Source organism: Daphnia magna, linkage group LG4 (assembly GCF_020631705.1).
Source record: "Daphnia magna isolate NIES linkage group LG4, ASM2063170v1.1, whole genome shotgun sequence".
NCBI lineage: Eukaryota > Metazoa > Arthropoda > Branchiopoda > Diplostraca > Daphniidae > Daphnia > Daphnia magna.
In genome coordinates, this window is record NC_059185.1 from 2,818,085 (window position 1) to 2,833,357 (window position 15,273).

Below are 15,273 nucleotides of genomic sequence, written 5' to 3' on the forward strand. Positions count from 1 at the left end.
GTGGCGCAATCCCGAAGTTTGGCATCTGTTGCTCTAACGCAGCAATCGTCAGGTTGCCGATCCTTTCATGATTACGCAAAACAAAGTCCAAAAACCAAGCACATTGAGGAAAAGAACAAATCCTGACAGTTGTTTATTTCAGGCATGAATTATTTCGAGTAACAGAGCCTTCAACTCACTGCGGAAATGACTTCGTCATTAATTCAATCCTGTTTATGACACTGTATCTTCACTTTACCACTGCTTTTTTATTTTTCGACCAAACACTTTGGTCTGTTAGGGAACGTTTTCTTATTTCGACACATCAGTTGAAACCCATCACAACCGTATCTAACTAGGGACGACAAGTTTTCTTATCCTACGTTATCACACAAAGCTTCATACTGTATGCTGATGATATAGTACAGCAGATTTTTCCTTATTTACTCCCGAGATAATTTAAGTAAAGAGAAAACTATCCATTTCAAGTCACGCAAACCATACGAATTTGTAAGACGGCCTTTTTCATTCGTCAACCGTCAACGAATCCGTCGAAAATGAGTGTATTACATAGGTACGAATGAAATTCATTCGTGAGCTGAGGCCTGCTCTGTTTTCGATTGAAACGAGAAATAACCGACAGCTTCAACATTAAAAAAACAAGTCGACAATGTGGGTAATTAATGAATATTAATTAGATCTTTAATGAAGATGACGTCTCTACTCCATAAAAAATCAAATGCGCCGATCTTGATGAAACCACTTTCTTCCATGAAGCGGATTAAGGCTTCCTGTCCTTCCGGTATGTGGTCCCATTCAACCGTTAATGACTAAAACGACAACCATCGCACATTGATATTAAGTTTCCGCTGTGATTCAGACGATAGGACGATAGAATGTTGCATACCTTAATATCAACTTTATGCCACGGTATTGTCTTGAGAATTTTCAGTTCATGGCCTTCGACGTCAAGGCTGAAAAAATCCACCTGCGTTTGTCCTACTGCCAGCAGAATAGAATAGAACGGAAAGCACTGGACTGTTACCAAATCAGGATCAACACCGGGAATTCCAGGTTTCTGCAACGTTTTTGCCGCACCTTCGATGTGGCTGTGGCCAGGATCACCAACTTTCATCTGGAAAGTCACCTGAAGAACATAAGTGGATATTAAAAACTAGTTCCAAGGCAAAAGCAGAAGAGATTAGCTAACTGATGTTCACCTGTGTAGGAAAAGGTTCCAAGCTGAGACAGGCAGGTAGGGTCCACGCTTTACGATTACGTGAGATAAGCTTCTTGAAAGTTTCAGGATTGGCTTCAATCAAAATTCCTCCCCAATTGAATTTGCGCTCCAAGTCGATCGTGTTCGACATGAATTCACCATTCAAAGCGCCACATTCCACAAAAAAACCTTTCGTCTGGCAAAAATTGTAAAAAAAAAACACATCGAAATAAAATTTTAATAAGGTTTTCAAAAATTTAGTGTGGATACCTGGTTTTTCAAGAGCCGGAATATAACTCCAGTCTGTCCTGGTGATCGATCTTGATCGTCATCAGTGTCAAGCTTGAGAGGAACATCAGGTGGCGAAGGTTTGTTCAGGTAATGTTTTCGGATAGTTTCAATCACGCAAGGATGATCTTGCGGTAGTTTATTGGTGTTCATGTAATCTGTCATCCAATCACGTAATAAAAGACACCACTCTTTACAGCTAATGCAAACTGATCATGCAAAATCTACTTTACCTAATGTGCATTCGTCTTTGTTGTTGAAAATCGATTGTCCGTCAGATTCTTCCATCAGGTTGTACGTTTTGCCACTTTGGTGTAACAATCGAATTTCTCGCGTGATCAACTGCTGAAGCTTTTCGGTTTGATCCGGTAGTTCATTATGATCAACATTTCTCGTCTGATGCACTAATAAGAGAAAAATCGACAGAACAATCAAACAAGCACATAATAATTGCACTTTAGCTCGAGACTGGAAAAAATAGAAGCCGCTCATCGTATTCCCTACTTCTCGCCTAGCTACAAACTTTCAAACTGCTAGCCTGTTTGGCTATTTGCTTTCAAGAAGATAAGGCGACAGCACTTGGTTGAGCAAAGAAGGGAAGGTAAGGAGGCGGAGTCATACAACGTTTGCATATCTATCCGCCGACCGGGAGAAAACCGCATTACGAAACAAATCGTTATTTATGGCCCGACTAGAACTTGGTATTTTTTTAAAGCTTTCTTTCGGGTAGCGGTATTGAACACAATTAACTAACCTCTAATCTTGAACGAGTTTCACCCTTTCAGATTGTTTTTGTGGTCCGATTGCGTCAGGATCATCTTGGCAATAGGTGCACATTTACAAGTCTCGCTTGATTTTGGAATCTGCGATCCGCATTCTGTGTCGTGGCAGCACTAAGCAAATATTTCTGTAAGACACAAAACAAGAAAAGAAACGAAAACCTTGAGAATATGTTCTGGCTGGTTTACGAAATGGAAGTCGTGTTTTCTTAGCTAGCCGTCAAGTTCTTTTCTTTATCCACTGTAGTAGTTAGCATTCAACCGCTAGAGCCGGCAGCTGTTCCAACATGTTGCTGCACAGTCCACCATATTTGTTCACTTCAAAAGTCTTTCGTGTCTTAATCATAGGATTTTTACTAATTACAGTTTCAATGCAATACTACAATCATCATAAACCCAAATTCAATTGCGTAGAAATTGTGCCAACTCACGTGAATGACCCTCAAACTGAAGATGGCGATCGGCAAAGCGTCCCACCGTGTCCAACAATTTCACCCAAGTTGAGTAAGTGTTTACAAGATTACACCTGAAAAACTGTTCATTAAATACTCGGCGATGTTCATCATGGATTGAAATCGATTTAAAATGTAATAGTTGGCTGGACAAACCTTTCTGCTGAGACGATGTCGTCTATTCTAGAAGAAGATGAAAACGTTGTGGATCTGCGGATGAAAGAAGCTGGACTTGAAGCTGGAGGTAAATACGAGCCGAAAGAATGCCGATCGCACCAGCGAGTCGCAATCATCGTTCCAGTACGAGACCGCAAAGAGCATTTGACTGTCTTCTTGCGCTACATGCATCCCTTCCTACAGAGAAAGCAAATGAGCTACGTCATCATCGTTGTGGAACAATCTGGTGAATCGCATTCTTAACATGTCACGTATATAGTCGACATGAATGGCCTCAAAATTTTGTTTACTTATTTTTCGTTTTTGGAAACAAAAAAGAACATTTGCCATTCAACCGAGGAATGCTGATGAACATTGGATTTAAAGAGGTTCAATTATTTGAAGAGAAATACCAATGTCTCATTTTGCACGACGTCGACATGCTTCCGGAACACGACGGCAATCCGTACGCCTGTCCAGAGGAAGGCAGGCCTCGACAAATGGCTTTTTCCATGAACTATTTTAAGAACTATACGTATGGTTGTCCATTATTACGTAGTAACCTATACTGATAATCCTTTTGCTTTCCGATAGGCCGGTGGGTGAAGGATTTTTCGGAGCAGTGACGGCAATATCGACGGCTGATTTCCAACGAATCAATGGCTTCTCAAATTCATTTTGGGGTTGGGGCGGCGAGGATGAAAATCTCTATCATCGTGTTATCGCACAAAAGCTCACCGTTGTTAGGCCGTTCGATGGCCAGCCGTTGCATTCGGTGCGTTACATGATGCAATCCCATAAGAGAGCCGTACCCAGCCCGGGCCGCTTCGATGTCATGAAGGGAGGTCGAAGTGGATTCCAGGCCGACGGACTAGTCAACCTGAAATATCAAAAACTCGATTATCAACTCAAACCACTATGTACTCACGTCCTTGTCGATTTGCAACCATCAAACACGTCAGCTACGTAACCGGTGCGATGTCATCAAACGTATTTTGTCTTTTCACTGTGGGAAAAAATTGTAAAGAAAACATATTCCGTTTAAAAAATAAACTACACAGACGGGAATTAACATTGCTTACATTACTAAATTATACCTTGTAAATCAGAAATAACATTTTACGGTCATTAGAAAGCATTGTGCATTCGACAATATAATTATCACTGGTCCATCTCTATGTTTCTATTAATTCTGCTTAGATTTTCGCCCAAATTTAATTTGATGAACCGCACCGCACGTGAACGTATCAACGTGGTAACACAAATTTTAAAAAAAGGTATGCTAATTATATTCATTTTCTTCTTCACAATTGACGAAGAAAAATGCTATGAACATCTACGCTTTACGTACAAAACAAAGCGTCATTAAAGACATCTGTTCGATTCGCGTTACTAGACTACCGGGGCTTTCTCACACGCTATAACGAAAGATCTGCGTGCAAGCGAGCGCATTGAACGACCCCCCCTCTGTCTCTCCAAATGCTTTAGGAGTCGCTTACTTTAATGACTCGAGAAATTACCTTGTCAAATAACGTATTCAAAGTATTTCCGGATAATTAAACCATTCGTTGCGGTCGTCTTTCCTGTTTCACGTTCACATTTTCTTACATCTGGTGTTTTGTTGGCACTGGTCCCAGAGGCGATCGTCGAAGTTATGCTGATTCGTTCGTCTTCAGCAGAAGCTAACAACAGAAAATAAGAGAAGAACTTGTAATCATAATAAAAGAAACGAACTGAATGTGGTGGTAGGAAAATATTTAAAAAAAAACCAAAAAAAAAGATGAAAAACGTCGTTCACTTTCAGGTTCGCTGAGTAGTGGCGCTGAGTTAAGCAGCTGGCGGACAGTAACCTATAGCCATAACGTAAACGAGCGGTGATTTCGCCTCTTGTCGCACTTGCTACAGTCAACCAGCTGATATAGCCTTGAAATAAACGGTGCCGTTAAGAAGAAGACTTTTGCTTCTGTCCAGTTATTTAGCCACAAAAAGAAAAGAAGTGGAGGGCTTGGGAAGAAAACGAATGTGCAACACAGGAAAGGGAAATGAGTGACTCGGCTAAAGAATAAACCAAGTCGGCAATTTCCTACCAATAAAAATTGAATAATGTACCGAAAGGTAAAGAAAACAAATGCAAGGACTGGACAAAATAAAATAAAACCGGCAGATGCTTACTTGAGTGACTCAACTGATTATCTTGTCTAATTGGGTATTCAAGCTATTTTTCCACATAATTACACCATTCATCCTTTATGCTGCGGACGCTTTCTTGTTGCACTGTGAGATTTTTGTCATCTGGTGTTTAGCGTAACCAGCTGCCGGTCAAACGACCAAAAACAAGGAAGGGATGAAGGAAAACAAATGTGCAAATCCATGTCCTAAACTACATGACACAACAAAATGCCATTATGAAAGAATAACTCACATGCAAAGATGATTGTTTTCAACGAAAAGAAAGAAAGCCTTGGACACAATATTACCTAATCGTTTGTGATGCGATGTAGAAGCAACGGCGGGCAACTTCGCTTGGCCCGTCACCTCACCTTTCCCTCTCCGTAGTCCCTGTTTATATCTCGTTCAAGATGTATCTTAATCATCATCATTTAGTTTCGCCTTGCAAAAATGTGTTCAGTATAGCCATGGCACATCTTAAGTGGCTACCTCCGCTTACGTCTACTTTTAAGACCGTATCGTTTAATGTCTTCAAATTAGAAATATAGACGTGACACTAAAACAGAAGTGGCGTATCTGTTGTTGTCCCGTTAAACAAACAGATGGGGTTAATTAGGGATTTAAAAAGTGCAGCGTGATAAGAAGATGGATCGATCATAGAAGATTAAGGATAGAAGGGTATCAGACGCAACTGGCTTACAACCAGTGGCCAACAGTTGAATAGATTCGTCTCAAAGAAAATGGTTTGCACACCATTTGGCTGAAAACAAATGCTGGTCCAGAAACTGCTAGAGTAGGGTCCCCGGTAGAGTAGAACCCCGGGGTCTATGACTCTGGCTACACCCACGTTCTTTACAGAGGAGAAGGGGCAGGACTTCATTAGAAACCCAAAAGTTTTCACGCGTATATAACCAATGTAAACGACACACTCAAATCCACAGTAGTTTTCCCAAAGACGAAATCTTGGTGATTGCTTTTCTCCGATGTGCATCCCTTGTGGAATTTGGCTCGTTTAGAATTTAAAGAAAGCCCTGTGTCACAACGGTGAAGGGTGGTAACAGTTCCAAAACAACGTCATGTCTCAATTCCATCGGCTACCGATCGTACTCGTGTTGCTAACTTTGCTTGCCGTTTTAGTAATTCACCAACTGAATAAAGACATAGTGTTAGATCAACAAACCTTACCTTTGCAGTTGGTCCAACTCGATGAAATCAAGAGTTATCACGTTGTGGAAACGCCATCAGTCAATTACGTGGTTTTTGGATCCAACACTCCCAATGGTGAAAGCTATCGTTCGTACGACTACGCTTTTAATTTACCTTTAACCGCTTTAGCCTGGGAACGGATTGGCTTCCAATCAGTCGTATTGATCATCGGTTCTCGTTGCGAATGGGAAAACGATCCAGCTTTGAGCACCATCCTTTCACATCTTGAAGGCCGGCAAACAACCATCATCTTCATCGCCTCTCCAACAGATCAACGGTCAAAACTCAGTCAGACGGCCAGACCTTTCGCTGTTAATTTGCCGGGATTTCCTGGAAAAGATAACGACTACCTGATTACAAGTGATTCGGATCTTTGGCCATTGCGGAAAGAGCACTACATCCCCCGTCCGAACAAGAACCTTGTTCTCGTTCACAGTCAATGTTGCGGCTTCTTCCAATGGAATAACAAATCCTATCCCATGTACCCGATGAGCAACATAGGTGCCACTGTGGCCACTTGGCGGCAAGCAATGAACGATAATCATTCGATTGCTTACGACGCTGATACTATCTTGAATTACCTGGAAGACGTATTTGGAGAAATGTCCAGAGGTCCATTAATCGTCGGCCAGCCGACGTGGTACATGGATCAACGGGTGACGAGCATCCGACTGACAGAGTGGATGGAAAAATACGGAGACAAGTCCGTCTATCGGGTTTCAGACGTTGGGTTTAATCGCCTCGATCGAAGTTATTGGAACGTTGCCACCATGTCGCAAGCAAATTTCTCGTTAAAGTTTGACACGCATTTGCCACTGAGAATGTATTTACCAGCCAATTGGGACAAAATGAGGCCTCTACTCTACTTGATGTATGGTAGAGACTCGTGGCAAGCCAAGTGGTGCGATGAATATGCGAGAAAATTCTTGAGTAAAGTGGGAAACTATTTGAGTTTTGCCTACGTCGGTTAGCTATTCACTGTAAAATAACTAATAATTACAGGGTTCCTACTTTGTAAAAATAATGAAATTCAAGAATATTCAGTTGTGACTGCTACTTTATAATCGGTTTGTGTTTTTCTGCCAGTCCCCGAGGAGACATCTCTTTTTACTTAAGAAGCTCACATGAACTGTACCACTATCAACTACACTGTTCAATTTTCAAGAATCACGTGAGTCACGGTATTGTAGTCTGCTATAAATTGGGATACTATGGCTAACAGTGTGCGTAGGTCGTTGCCATATTGCCAAAAAAATTTGGAAAACTAGCAAAATAGGGATTTTCAAAGACTTATCCGAAATATCTTCCAATATTCAAAGATACCAAAGAACTCCAGACCGTACTTTAAATTCAAAGAGTTTTCAAAGAATTTCAAGAGTTCATTACTGGTGGGAACCCTGAATTACTCTGTGCTGCATCCTAATGTCACTGCTCTTCGTAATACCATGAACTACTGAAATTGTTATATTTGCAAACTAAAGTTACAGTGTATAACAATGATGCTTCTGGCATTTGGAAGAAAATACAAGTTGAGACCAAGAAAGAAGTCGACAATAACTCACGCGCCTAGCTGTATAAAAGAAACGTACTGCAATATCTATTCGAACAGCAGCAAATTGTTGGAATGTGAAAATAAATAAATTTAATCACGAACCCTTAAAATTATGTTTTGTGCCACTCGACATTGTCTACTCAAGCTCAATAATAAAAAAAACTTACAATAATAAATAAAAAAACCGACGATTTTTGCATTCGAAAACGTACCGTCAGTTTTCGTCGGTTAAATAGTACGTCACTTGTCCGCCGCTTTCAGACTATTTTTGGGTATGAAAACCGCTAACAAAAATTAACAGTGTAGTCATCAAAAAGGAAAGAGTTTTGTTACGAAAAAGATGTCAAGTTCACATTTTGGGAAGGTGCTAATTGTATGTTCCTGTCTAAAATTTTTAGTTTGCCTTTGTTTGCACAAGATGTACGTAAGTTATGGTGATTAGGCTAAAAATAAAGATTTCTGATTACCTTTTGAGAGAATTCTAGTCGCAAAATACTTGGTCCCAGTTCGACACGTCATGACGCAGTTGTTTTAAGCCTACACATTCAACAAACAATAAATTAGAGAACTTAATCGTGTGTATTCAAACGGCTAGAAATTACTGAAGAGAGACAGCACACTTTAGGACAGAGTCAGAAAAATTTATCACCTAGGTGTTGGAGGCAGGGTCAGAACCCCTGAGATGAGGCGAAGGTTATGTCAACTTTTAAAAAGGTGCAACACGTGTATCATAAAAGTTTAGTGCAAATAATATCTAAAGCCCTCGGGTGCGTAAAGTCGAATTCGACATAGAATAGAATCTGAAGAAAATCATAAACTTTGGATACATTTGCAGCGCAACTGAGGCATATGGCTTAAAGGTGGTGAAACAGTTGCTAGACAAACACGTCGGCTACTGAAAAACAACAAAATAATAAAAACACGAAATGCTAACTATATGCATTTGGGAGCTCAATGACCCTGTATATCCGGCCCGGAATCGTTGCGTTGCCCGGAACAACATGGTGCAACAAGAACGTGAAGGAAACGAAAGGTAATTATCTAGCCATAAGTTTGTATTTATATGAAACATGGACTTAATGGATGGCCACAACTTTTCGAGTAGAAAGTCTTTGGCTTTCTACCTTCACGTCCTTTTTTTTCCCCTTTAGAACATCCAAATGGAATAAGCTAAAGAATAAAATGTGAAAATGGTCATAGCGCTAGATATTACCATGGACGTTCAAAAATCAGCTAATCATACAGCAGGTATATAGTCTAATCTTTGATTATAGTTTTTAGATTTAAATACTGGCATACATTATGTAGGCTACGTCTAATATCAGCTAGAACTTATCGCCCATCATGTCCCTCGCCTCTGTAATACCAATGGAGCGAATCAAACAGCTGAACTCCTGTCGTCTGCATTTCAACATACCACGGTATCACCTTCTCGTCCGGAATGGCCACTGTTCTTTTAATCATTTCAACAGTTGCTGCCCCGTGTTAATGTCCCTCCCCTAAGAGCGTGTTCAACGTCAAGGTAGTGGCGATGGGGCTGGAGCCATCAGTATGTTTTATACCAGGAAACGTGAAACGTACCACGTTCTCAAAAAAAGAAATGTCGTTCAATAATCAGTTTTCATTGCTTATTGTAGGCTGGTTTTTCCTAGTCATCAGTAGTGCTATTTATTTCACCTATTTCGTCTACTTCCTCCAGCCGGCGACCAACTTAATCCATCAAAAAGTGAGTATTGATTTTTAAAATTTAAATTGCGTACTTTGGTGAATTTGAATCAACCAAAACTAATTCGGAATCCTTGCCGGTCAGCCTGAGTCACGAGCTCGGACGAATGCCATGACAGAAGTGCTGAAATTGGGTGAAGAAACAGTCGAGGACTTGGTAGAGAAATTAAATCAAGAAAACCAAATGCTTAAAGATAACGTAAACAGGTGTCGAGAAGACAGAACAGGCATGGTTGCGTTATTAGAAACTGGACAAGAAAGTCTTGGGCAAATCAATACAACTTTAACTGCCAAAATTGTATTGTTAGAAGGAGAATTGAAGCAAGAAAAAGAACAAGCCGATCGTTTAGCAAAGACAATCGCGGAAGAGAAGAAAAGTATTGAAGCAAATGTAAGGATACAAAAAGAACTTTTCGATTTCGTTTCTCTTGTTTCACGTAACGGGCCGTACCCTGGAGTTGCAAATTACACCACATATGCAGTGGCTCGTTTGGGATTGTTGCCATTAACCAACGTGGAGCCGCTCGAGCCCGACTTTGGTCCAGTTATCAACAACGTGACGTCGTTCCAATATTCGACTACCATTCCACCGTGTCGAGAAGTTCGCATCAACCGCAGTGTTTTCATTTCTGTTAATTCAGCTCCTGGCAATTTCGAAAAACGAAACATTATCCGGCAAACATGGGCAAAGCATTTGCAAGCTGAAAACGAAAAAGGTTCGCTGGGCGTTGGAGGTTTTGCTTTCATTTTGGGATTGGCGGACAATGATGTGACGCAAAATAGAATCAAAGAAGAGAGTGAGACTTTCGGGGATATCATCCAGGTAAAGATGTCTGATTTCTACAGAAATTTAACGTTGAAAGTTGCCGGTCTGTTGAACTGGTTGCACAGAAACTGTGCCACCATTGACTTTGTCCTCAAAGTGGACGACGATGTTTACGTCAATGCACGTAATCTAGCAACTTTTGTCCAATCCTATCATCGTTCCAACCACAGCATGTTTGGCTTATCGGCTGGATTCTTCATTGCTAACAGAGGTTTCATTATTCATAATTGTTCATTTCGAACGCTGCTCGCAGTTTCGTTTTCTTTTCCCCATCAGTTGGCAAATGGAATATCTCTTACGAGGAGTGGCCGTGGAAGCAGTATCCTCCGTATTACTACGGTCCAGCCATAATAATGCCCGGAAGCACAGTCCGTCCATTGTTAGCGGCCTTTCAAACGACGCCCTTCATGCCTTTTGACGATGTCTACTACAGTGGCATCTGCACGGAAAAAGCTGGCATTAAAATTCACGTTTCATCCAATTCGTTCAAGTGAGTGAAGCTAATTCTACTCGATTGCTGATTTGATGAGTAACTGGAAACGTGTAGCGTCTTCGTGATGAGGCAATCTCTTGTTCCCGATGCATGCGACGTCCGCCGGTTTGTTGCTTGGCTCACCGTTTCCGGCAATCACATGAACAACTCTCACGTGGCAACAGATGATTTCTACCACAACAGGACCCAGTGCATCGTGTCTGATTCGCATGGAACCAACAGAACAATCGACTATAACGAAGCTGTCCAATTTCTCTTTGTTTAGTTTACATTAAGGTGTTTGAAATACAACTACGTATGTAAAAATATACAGTATGATTAGTGTTAATTTGATGAGTATCACGTTAGTCAATTAGAAAATCAATACGTTCGTTTGTAAAGAAATGATACGTACTCTAATTGGCAGTTTCAAAAATAAACGAAGCTCTTTCATTCGAAACGCCTTTTCGGCTTAGTTTGGCCTATCCAATGGCAGATTGTCGCATTCTGAAAGAGCAGCGATCGATCGCGACTATGTCTTTAGGAAACTTGCTTCAGGAAATCATCCCTGGTTTTCAGTTGGATCACTAAACATTTGACATATTCGAAAACCGCTTCGACATGGTAAAGCGGTGATTACAATGGAATAGATCCCCCCCCCCCAATCTGTTAACAACAAGATTTAACATGGATTAGTGGGCTGCATTTTATTTTCGGAATTGCTCCCGAGCGGCAGCTGCAGTCATGCGAACAAATATTTTGGTAGACACAACGGATTGGCAGATTGTCGCATTCTGAAAGAGCAGCGATCGATCGCGATAATGTCCTTATAAGCCATGCTTCAGGAAATCATCCCTCGTTTCAGTCCGATCACCAAACATTTGACATATTCGAAATACCTTCGAGTTCCGGTTCCGATAAGCTTATAAATATGATCAACGACTGAAAGCTACGATTTAACCGCATTGTTTTGTTTTTTCAGAGAAGATTTTTCTATTCAGAAAAATTCAATTTTCATAGAGCCCCCGAATTGGCATTTTGAACTTGAACCACAACCGCATAGTTTGCAACGCTAACAACAAATAGAATGTACAACGAGTTATATGCCAACACGCAATACATGTGAGTCTCTATTAACATCCAAGTTGACTTGGCATTGAACTAGCAATACTCCCAATCCTTGTGATCTGGTGGTCTGCACACTTCCGGGCACTTATCTGGATACAAATCATGTCCAGCTCCTCCTACATAATACCTGCCATCGCGTCTGGTGGGAAACGGGCGAACTTTTAACGACGACAACCGGACGAGTTGCTCATTTTGGCATCCGTAAGTGTCATGGGCCATCTGTTGCATTCCCCAAAAATTAACATCCAACCAATGTTTGCTAAAAGGAATGCATAGCATTGTTACCACATCATATTTAGCAATTGGCCAAACGATATCGGCAAGCGATAATTGGTCCTGAAATTTGATTTGTTGCTGGCCTGAGACGATGAGCGCTCGCATTAGTCCTTGGATTAGATCTCTGCGCTGCCATATTTTGGCTCCCCACATCCCTACATATTAGAATTCAAATGCCTATTATGGTGTCACAATCACACAATGACAAACAGGTAAATTAAAAGCTTACCTGCTAAAATGGCTGACTGATGGTTCGTGTGATCTCTCATGACGTGGAACGTGTAATTGGATCGAAGCCATTCTTCCACAGCATCAACTTCCCTCCGCCAAATGAGACTGTCGACATCCCTCGAAATAAAGACGTCCGCATTCGGATCCAACATGACCAAATAGCGGAACATTCGCGGATTGAGTCTTTGAAGAGAAGCTGGATCCACGGGTGTCGTATTATTACCAATGCGTTCGATTAATAACGGAACGCTGCACAAATCGACATGGTCAAATTGGCAATAAACTTGGCACAGCTGATCGTGCGCTTCTTTCGCTGGTCCTCTCCCATCCGGAATATCGTGATAAATGCGGATTATCCAACCAGGGTAATCCCTTTGCGCCGTCAACGATATGTTTCTCAACAGCGAATAGTAGCGATTAAAGATGGAAGCGTTTTTGGCATCCCCGTACAGCGTGTAGGAAATGACTTTCTGGTTCGGTCCGCGGACGGTCGATTCGCGGCTGCACCAGTCGAACACATCCGGATCTGTGTGAAGATTATCAGCCGTCGTGGCTATCTCTTTTCTACAATTGCAGAGGAAAGAAATGGACTTGATGGGATTAGCAGATTTGCTAATTTCATCCCAACGTCTCGGGCAATGCGCAATCGAACTGAAGTCAGAACTCTGAAAGTTGTAGGACGTAATGGCGAGAGTGAGTAATGCGACGACAACCAAAGGATAGAAAGGGATCCGGCGAAGTTGATGGCGCAGAGGCATCTGGTTAAAGATTTTGATCATCTATTATTACTTAATCTAATATAGGCCCTTAATAAATATAGGTAGTAGAAAAATATATATTTTACATTATCTTGGACTCTGAAGCCTGGATACGGATGAAACGATAGCCGTTGTTTCTTAGCTGCTTCGTGGTCGCTGAATGAAAGCACAAGGCCATCTAGACTACCAGAAGCTCTAGTTGAGGGAGGCAACTTCAGATGATGAGGGTGGTATCCAAGAAAAGCTACGCCCACTTGTTTTAGCCAGAGGTGCAAGTAAAACGGCACAAAACCTCAGAGGTACAGTACGTATGGTCAGTCAGTAGGCAGCGAGCTCTTCTAGGCGAACTTGGCTTGAGCTTCAAGACTAGTTCTCTGCTGTGCATGGTAATTTACGTGAGAAGTATTGACTCCAGTATTTGTCATACAGGGTAGTTAAGTGGGATTGCAACAAAGAACTTAATAAACCATAGTAAAATGAACATTTTACGGTTTTACCTGCTGAATATTAGTGTAGTATTGCTCGAAGCATCTTTTCTTGCTACTGGTTTGCTTCACGAAAAAGACAATTGCCCATCGTCAAACCAAATCGATTCCGCTCAAGTGGACAGAGACAGCGACCTAGTGACAAAGAATGAGGTAAAGTTAAAACAGATTCAATTTTTAAATACATTTTTTCTACCTAAAATTATTACTCCCGAAATAGCCGTCATCAATTGAAGCAGATCATTCAAACAGCAAGCCCAAAATCATCCTGTTTTGGAACACATTTCACAATCAAACTGACATGATGTTCGGCTTCGGTCAACAGCCGTTCATTGATGCCGGATGTCAAATCACGAACTGCCTCACCACCGACGACAGAAGTCTATTCAGCCAAAGTGACGGAGTTGTCATTCACGCAGGCGATTACGAAGAACGTGACCTGCCAACTGACCGTTCTCCTGATCAAACATTCATTTTCCTAAATCAAGACCCACTTGCCAATGAATCCCGTTTACCGTGTTTTTCTCATCCGCATTTCTACAACTGGACCATGACCCATCGGCGGGATTCAGACGTTTACTTCGGCACGCCGTACGCTGCGATAAGGCGTCGAGAGAACACGGAGATCAGCAATCTAATCTCATCAAGACAACACTGTTTTCAATTAGCCAATAGAAAAAAGCTGATCGTTTGGTTTAACTCGCGTTGTTCGACGCAGAGTCAACGTGAACATTACGTCAAACAATTGGCCGAATTTATTCCGGTGGACATTTACGGCAAATGTGGCGCGCTCGAGTGTTTGCCACGAAACGATCCCCACTGCGAGACACGCCTACTGGCCCATTACAAATTTTATTTAGCGGCCGAAGATTCTCTCTGCCCTGACTACATCACAGAACATTTTTACCACGCACTAATGAACAACATTGTCCCTGTAGTTTACGGTGGAGCTGATTACACTCAATTTGCTCCGCTGAATTCGTACATCAACGTTGCCGATTTCAAATCGGCCAAGGACTTGGCCGAGTATCTAATGTTGTTGCATAACAACGACGCTCTGTATAGAAAACATTTTGATTGGAAACAAGATTACGAGTTGATACGGAAACCATCGAACGGTTGGTGCAATTTGTGTCAGAAATTAAACGATCCAGCGAGGGTGAGGAAAAGCTACCAAGATTTGTTCCAGTGGTGGAATGAACAAGTTCCTTGTTGGCCGGGATCGTCCTATTTAGCTACAATTCAATCCTAGAGTGAAATGTATCTCGTACGATGACATGTATAATTATTTCATGAACGTTTGATTGTCAATACATTTTCATTCGATGCGCGTGTTTTACACATCCGGTGATACGAATACGAACTAGTCTCGGAAAGGGGAATAAAGAGCAAACAAAAAAGAGGTACTACCTTGATTCAACGAGAAGTCCGTCCAATTTTATTAAGTGGAATTCAGAAGGGCTTCACACAGCACGTCGTAACTGTGTACAGCTTTATCATTAACGACGTGTCGCTAGAGAAAAGGAGTTAAAAAAAAAGAGATTAGCAATGCCGCAAATTTGGTAACAGTTT

At 41.5% G+C, this 15,273-nt stretch overlaps 6 protein-coding genes across 8 annotated transcripts; 4 read left to right on the top strand and 2 right to left on the bottom strand.

Moving 5' to 3' along the window:
* Nucleotides 1-461: 461 nt before the first annotated feature.
* LOC116920938 lies at nt 462-3,015 on the bottom strand. Of its 2 annotated transcripts, XM_032927109.2 has the most exons (8): nt 2,874-3,015; nt 2,697-2,791; nt 2,241-2,393; nt 1,720-1,890; nt 1,469-1,644; nt 1,200-1,394; nt 887-1,126; nt 462-809 (listed from the first exon to the last, which is right to left on the bottom strand). In XM_032927109.2, exons 4-8 carry the CDS (start codon nt 1,772-1,774, stop codon nt 660-662), a joined length of 816 nt encoding a protein of 271 aa, XP_032783000.1. In that variant the 5' UTR covers nt 1,775-1,890; nt 2,241-2,393; nt 2,697-2,791; nt 2,874-3,015; the 3' UTR covers nt 462-659. The 2 variants fall into 2 exon arrangements, with proteins under 2 accessions (XP_032783000.1, XP_032782999.1); XM_032927108.2 differs by lacking the exons at nt 2,241-2,393; nt 2,697-2,791; nt 2,874-3,015 and having other exon boundaries at nt 1,720-2,033.
* Nucleotides 2,448-4,045, top strand: LOC116920937 (beta-1,4-galactosyltransferase 3). The gene is made up of 4 exons (XM_032927107.2): nt 2,448-2,769; nt 2,860-3,120; nt 3,213-3,408; nt 3,468-4,045. The coding sequence occupies exons 1-4, from the start codon at nt 2,553-2,555 to the stop codon at nt 3,841-3,843; spliced, it is 1,050 nt and encodes a 349-aa protein (XP_032782998.2). The 5' UTR covers nt 2,448-2,552; the 3' UTR covers nt 3,844-4,045.
* A 2,073-nt stretch (nt 4,046-6,118) lies between these two features.
* On the top strand, nt 6,119-7,791 carry LOC116920933. Its single transcript, XM_032927105.2, has one exon. The coding sequence runs from the start codon at nt 6,119-6,121 to the stop codon at nt 7,217-7,219; it is 1,101 nt and encodes a 366-aa protein (XP_032782996.2). The 3' UTR covers nt 7,220-7,791.
* A 1,529-nt stretch (nt 7,792-9,320) lies between these two features.
* LOC116920928 lies at nt 9,321-11,152 on the top strand. The gene is made up of 4 exons (XM_045172895.1): nt 9,321-9,526; nt 9,611-10,562; nt 10,628-10,841; nt 10,899-11,152. The coding sequence occupies exons 1-4, from the start codon at nt 9,332-9,334 to the stop codon at nt 11,107-11,109; spliced, it is 1,572 nt and encodes a 523-aa protein (XP_045028830.1). The 5' UTR covers nt 9,321-9,331; the 3' UTR covers nt 11,110-11,152.
* LOC116926058 lies at nt 9,808-13,438 on the bottom strand. Of its 2 annotated transcripts, XM_032932839.2 has the most exons (4): nt 13,303-13,438; nt 12,457-13,216; nt 12,237-12,382; nt 9,808-12,170 (listed from the first exon to the last, which is right to left on the bottom strand). In XM_032932839.2, the coding sequence occupies exons 2-4, from the start codon at nt 13,214-13,216 to the stop codon at nt 11,985-11,987; spliced, it is 1,092 nt and encodes a 363-aa protein (XP_032788730.2). In that variant the 5' UTR covers nt 13,303-13,438; the 3' UTR covers nt 9,808-11,984. The 2 variants fall into 2 exon arrangements, with proteins under 2 accessions (XP_032788730.2, XP_032788729.2); XM_032932838.2 differs by having other exon boundaries at nt 9,808-12,382.
* A 254-nt stretch (nt 13,439-13,692) lies between these two features.
* LOC116920930 (alpha-(1,3)-fucosyltransferase C-like) lies at nt 13,693-15,031 on the top strand. Its single transcript, XM_032927102.2, has 2 exons — nt 13,693-13,854; nt 13,922-15,031. Exons 1-2 carry the CDS (start codon nt 13,693-13,695, stop codon nt 14,951-14,953), a joined length of 1,194 nt encoding a protein of 397 aa, XP_032782993.2. The 3' UTR covers nt 14,954-15,031.
* The last annotated feature ends 242 nt before the right edge of the window (nt 15,032-15,273 follow it).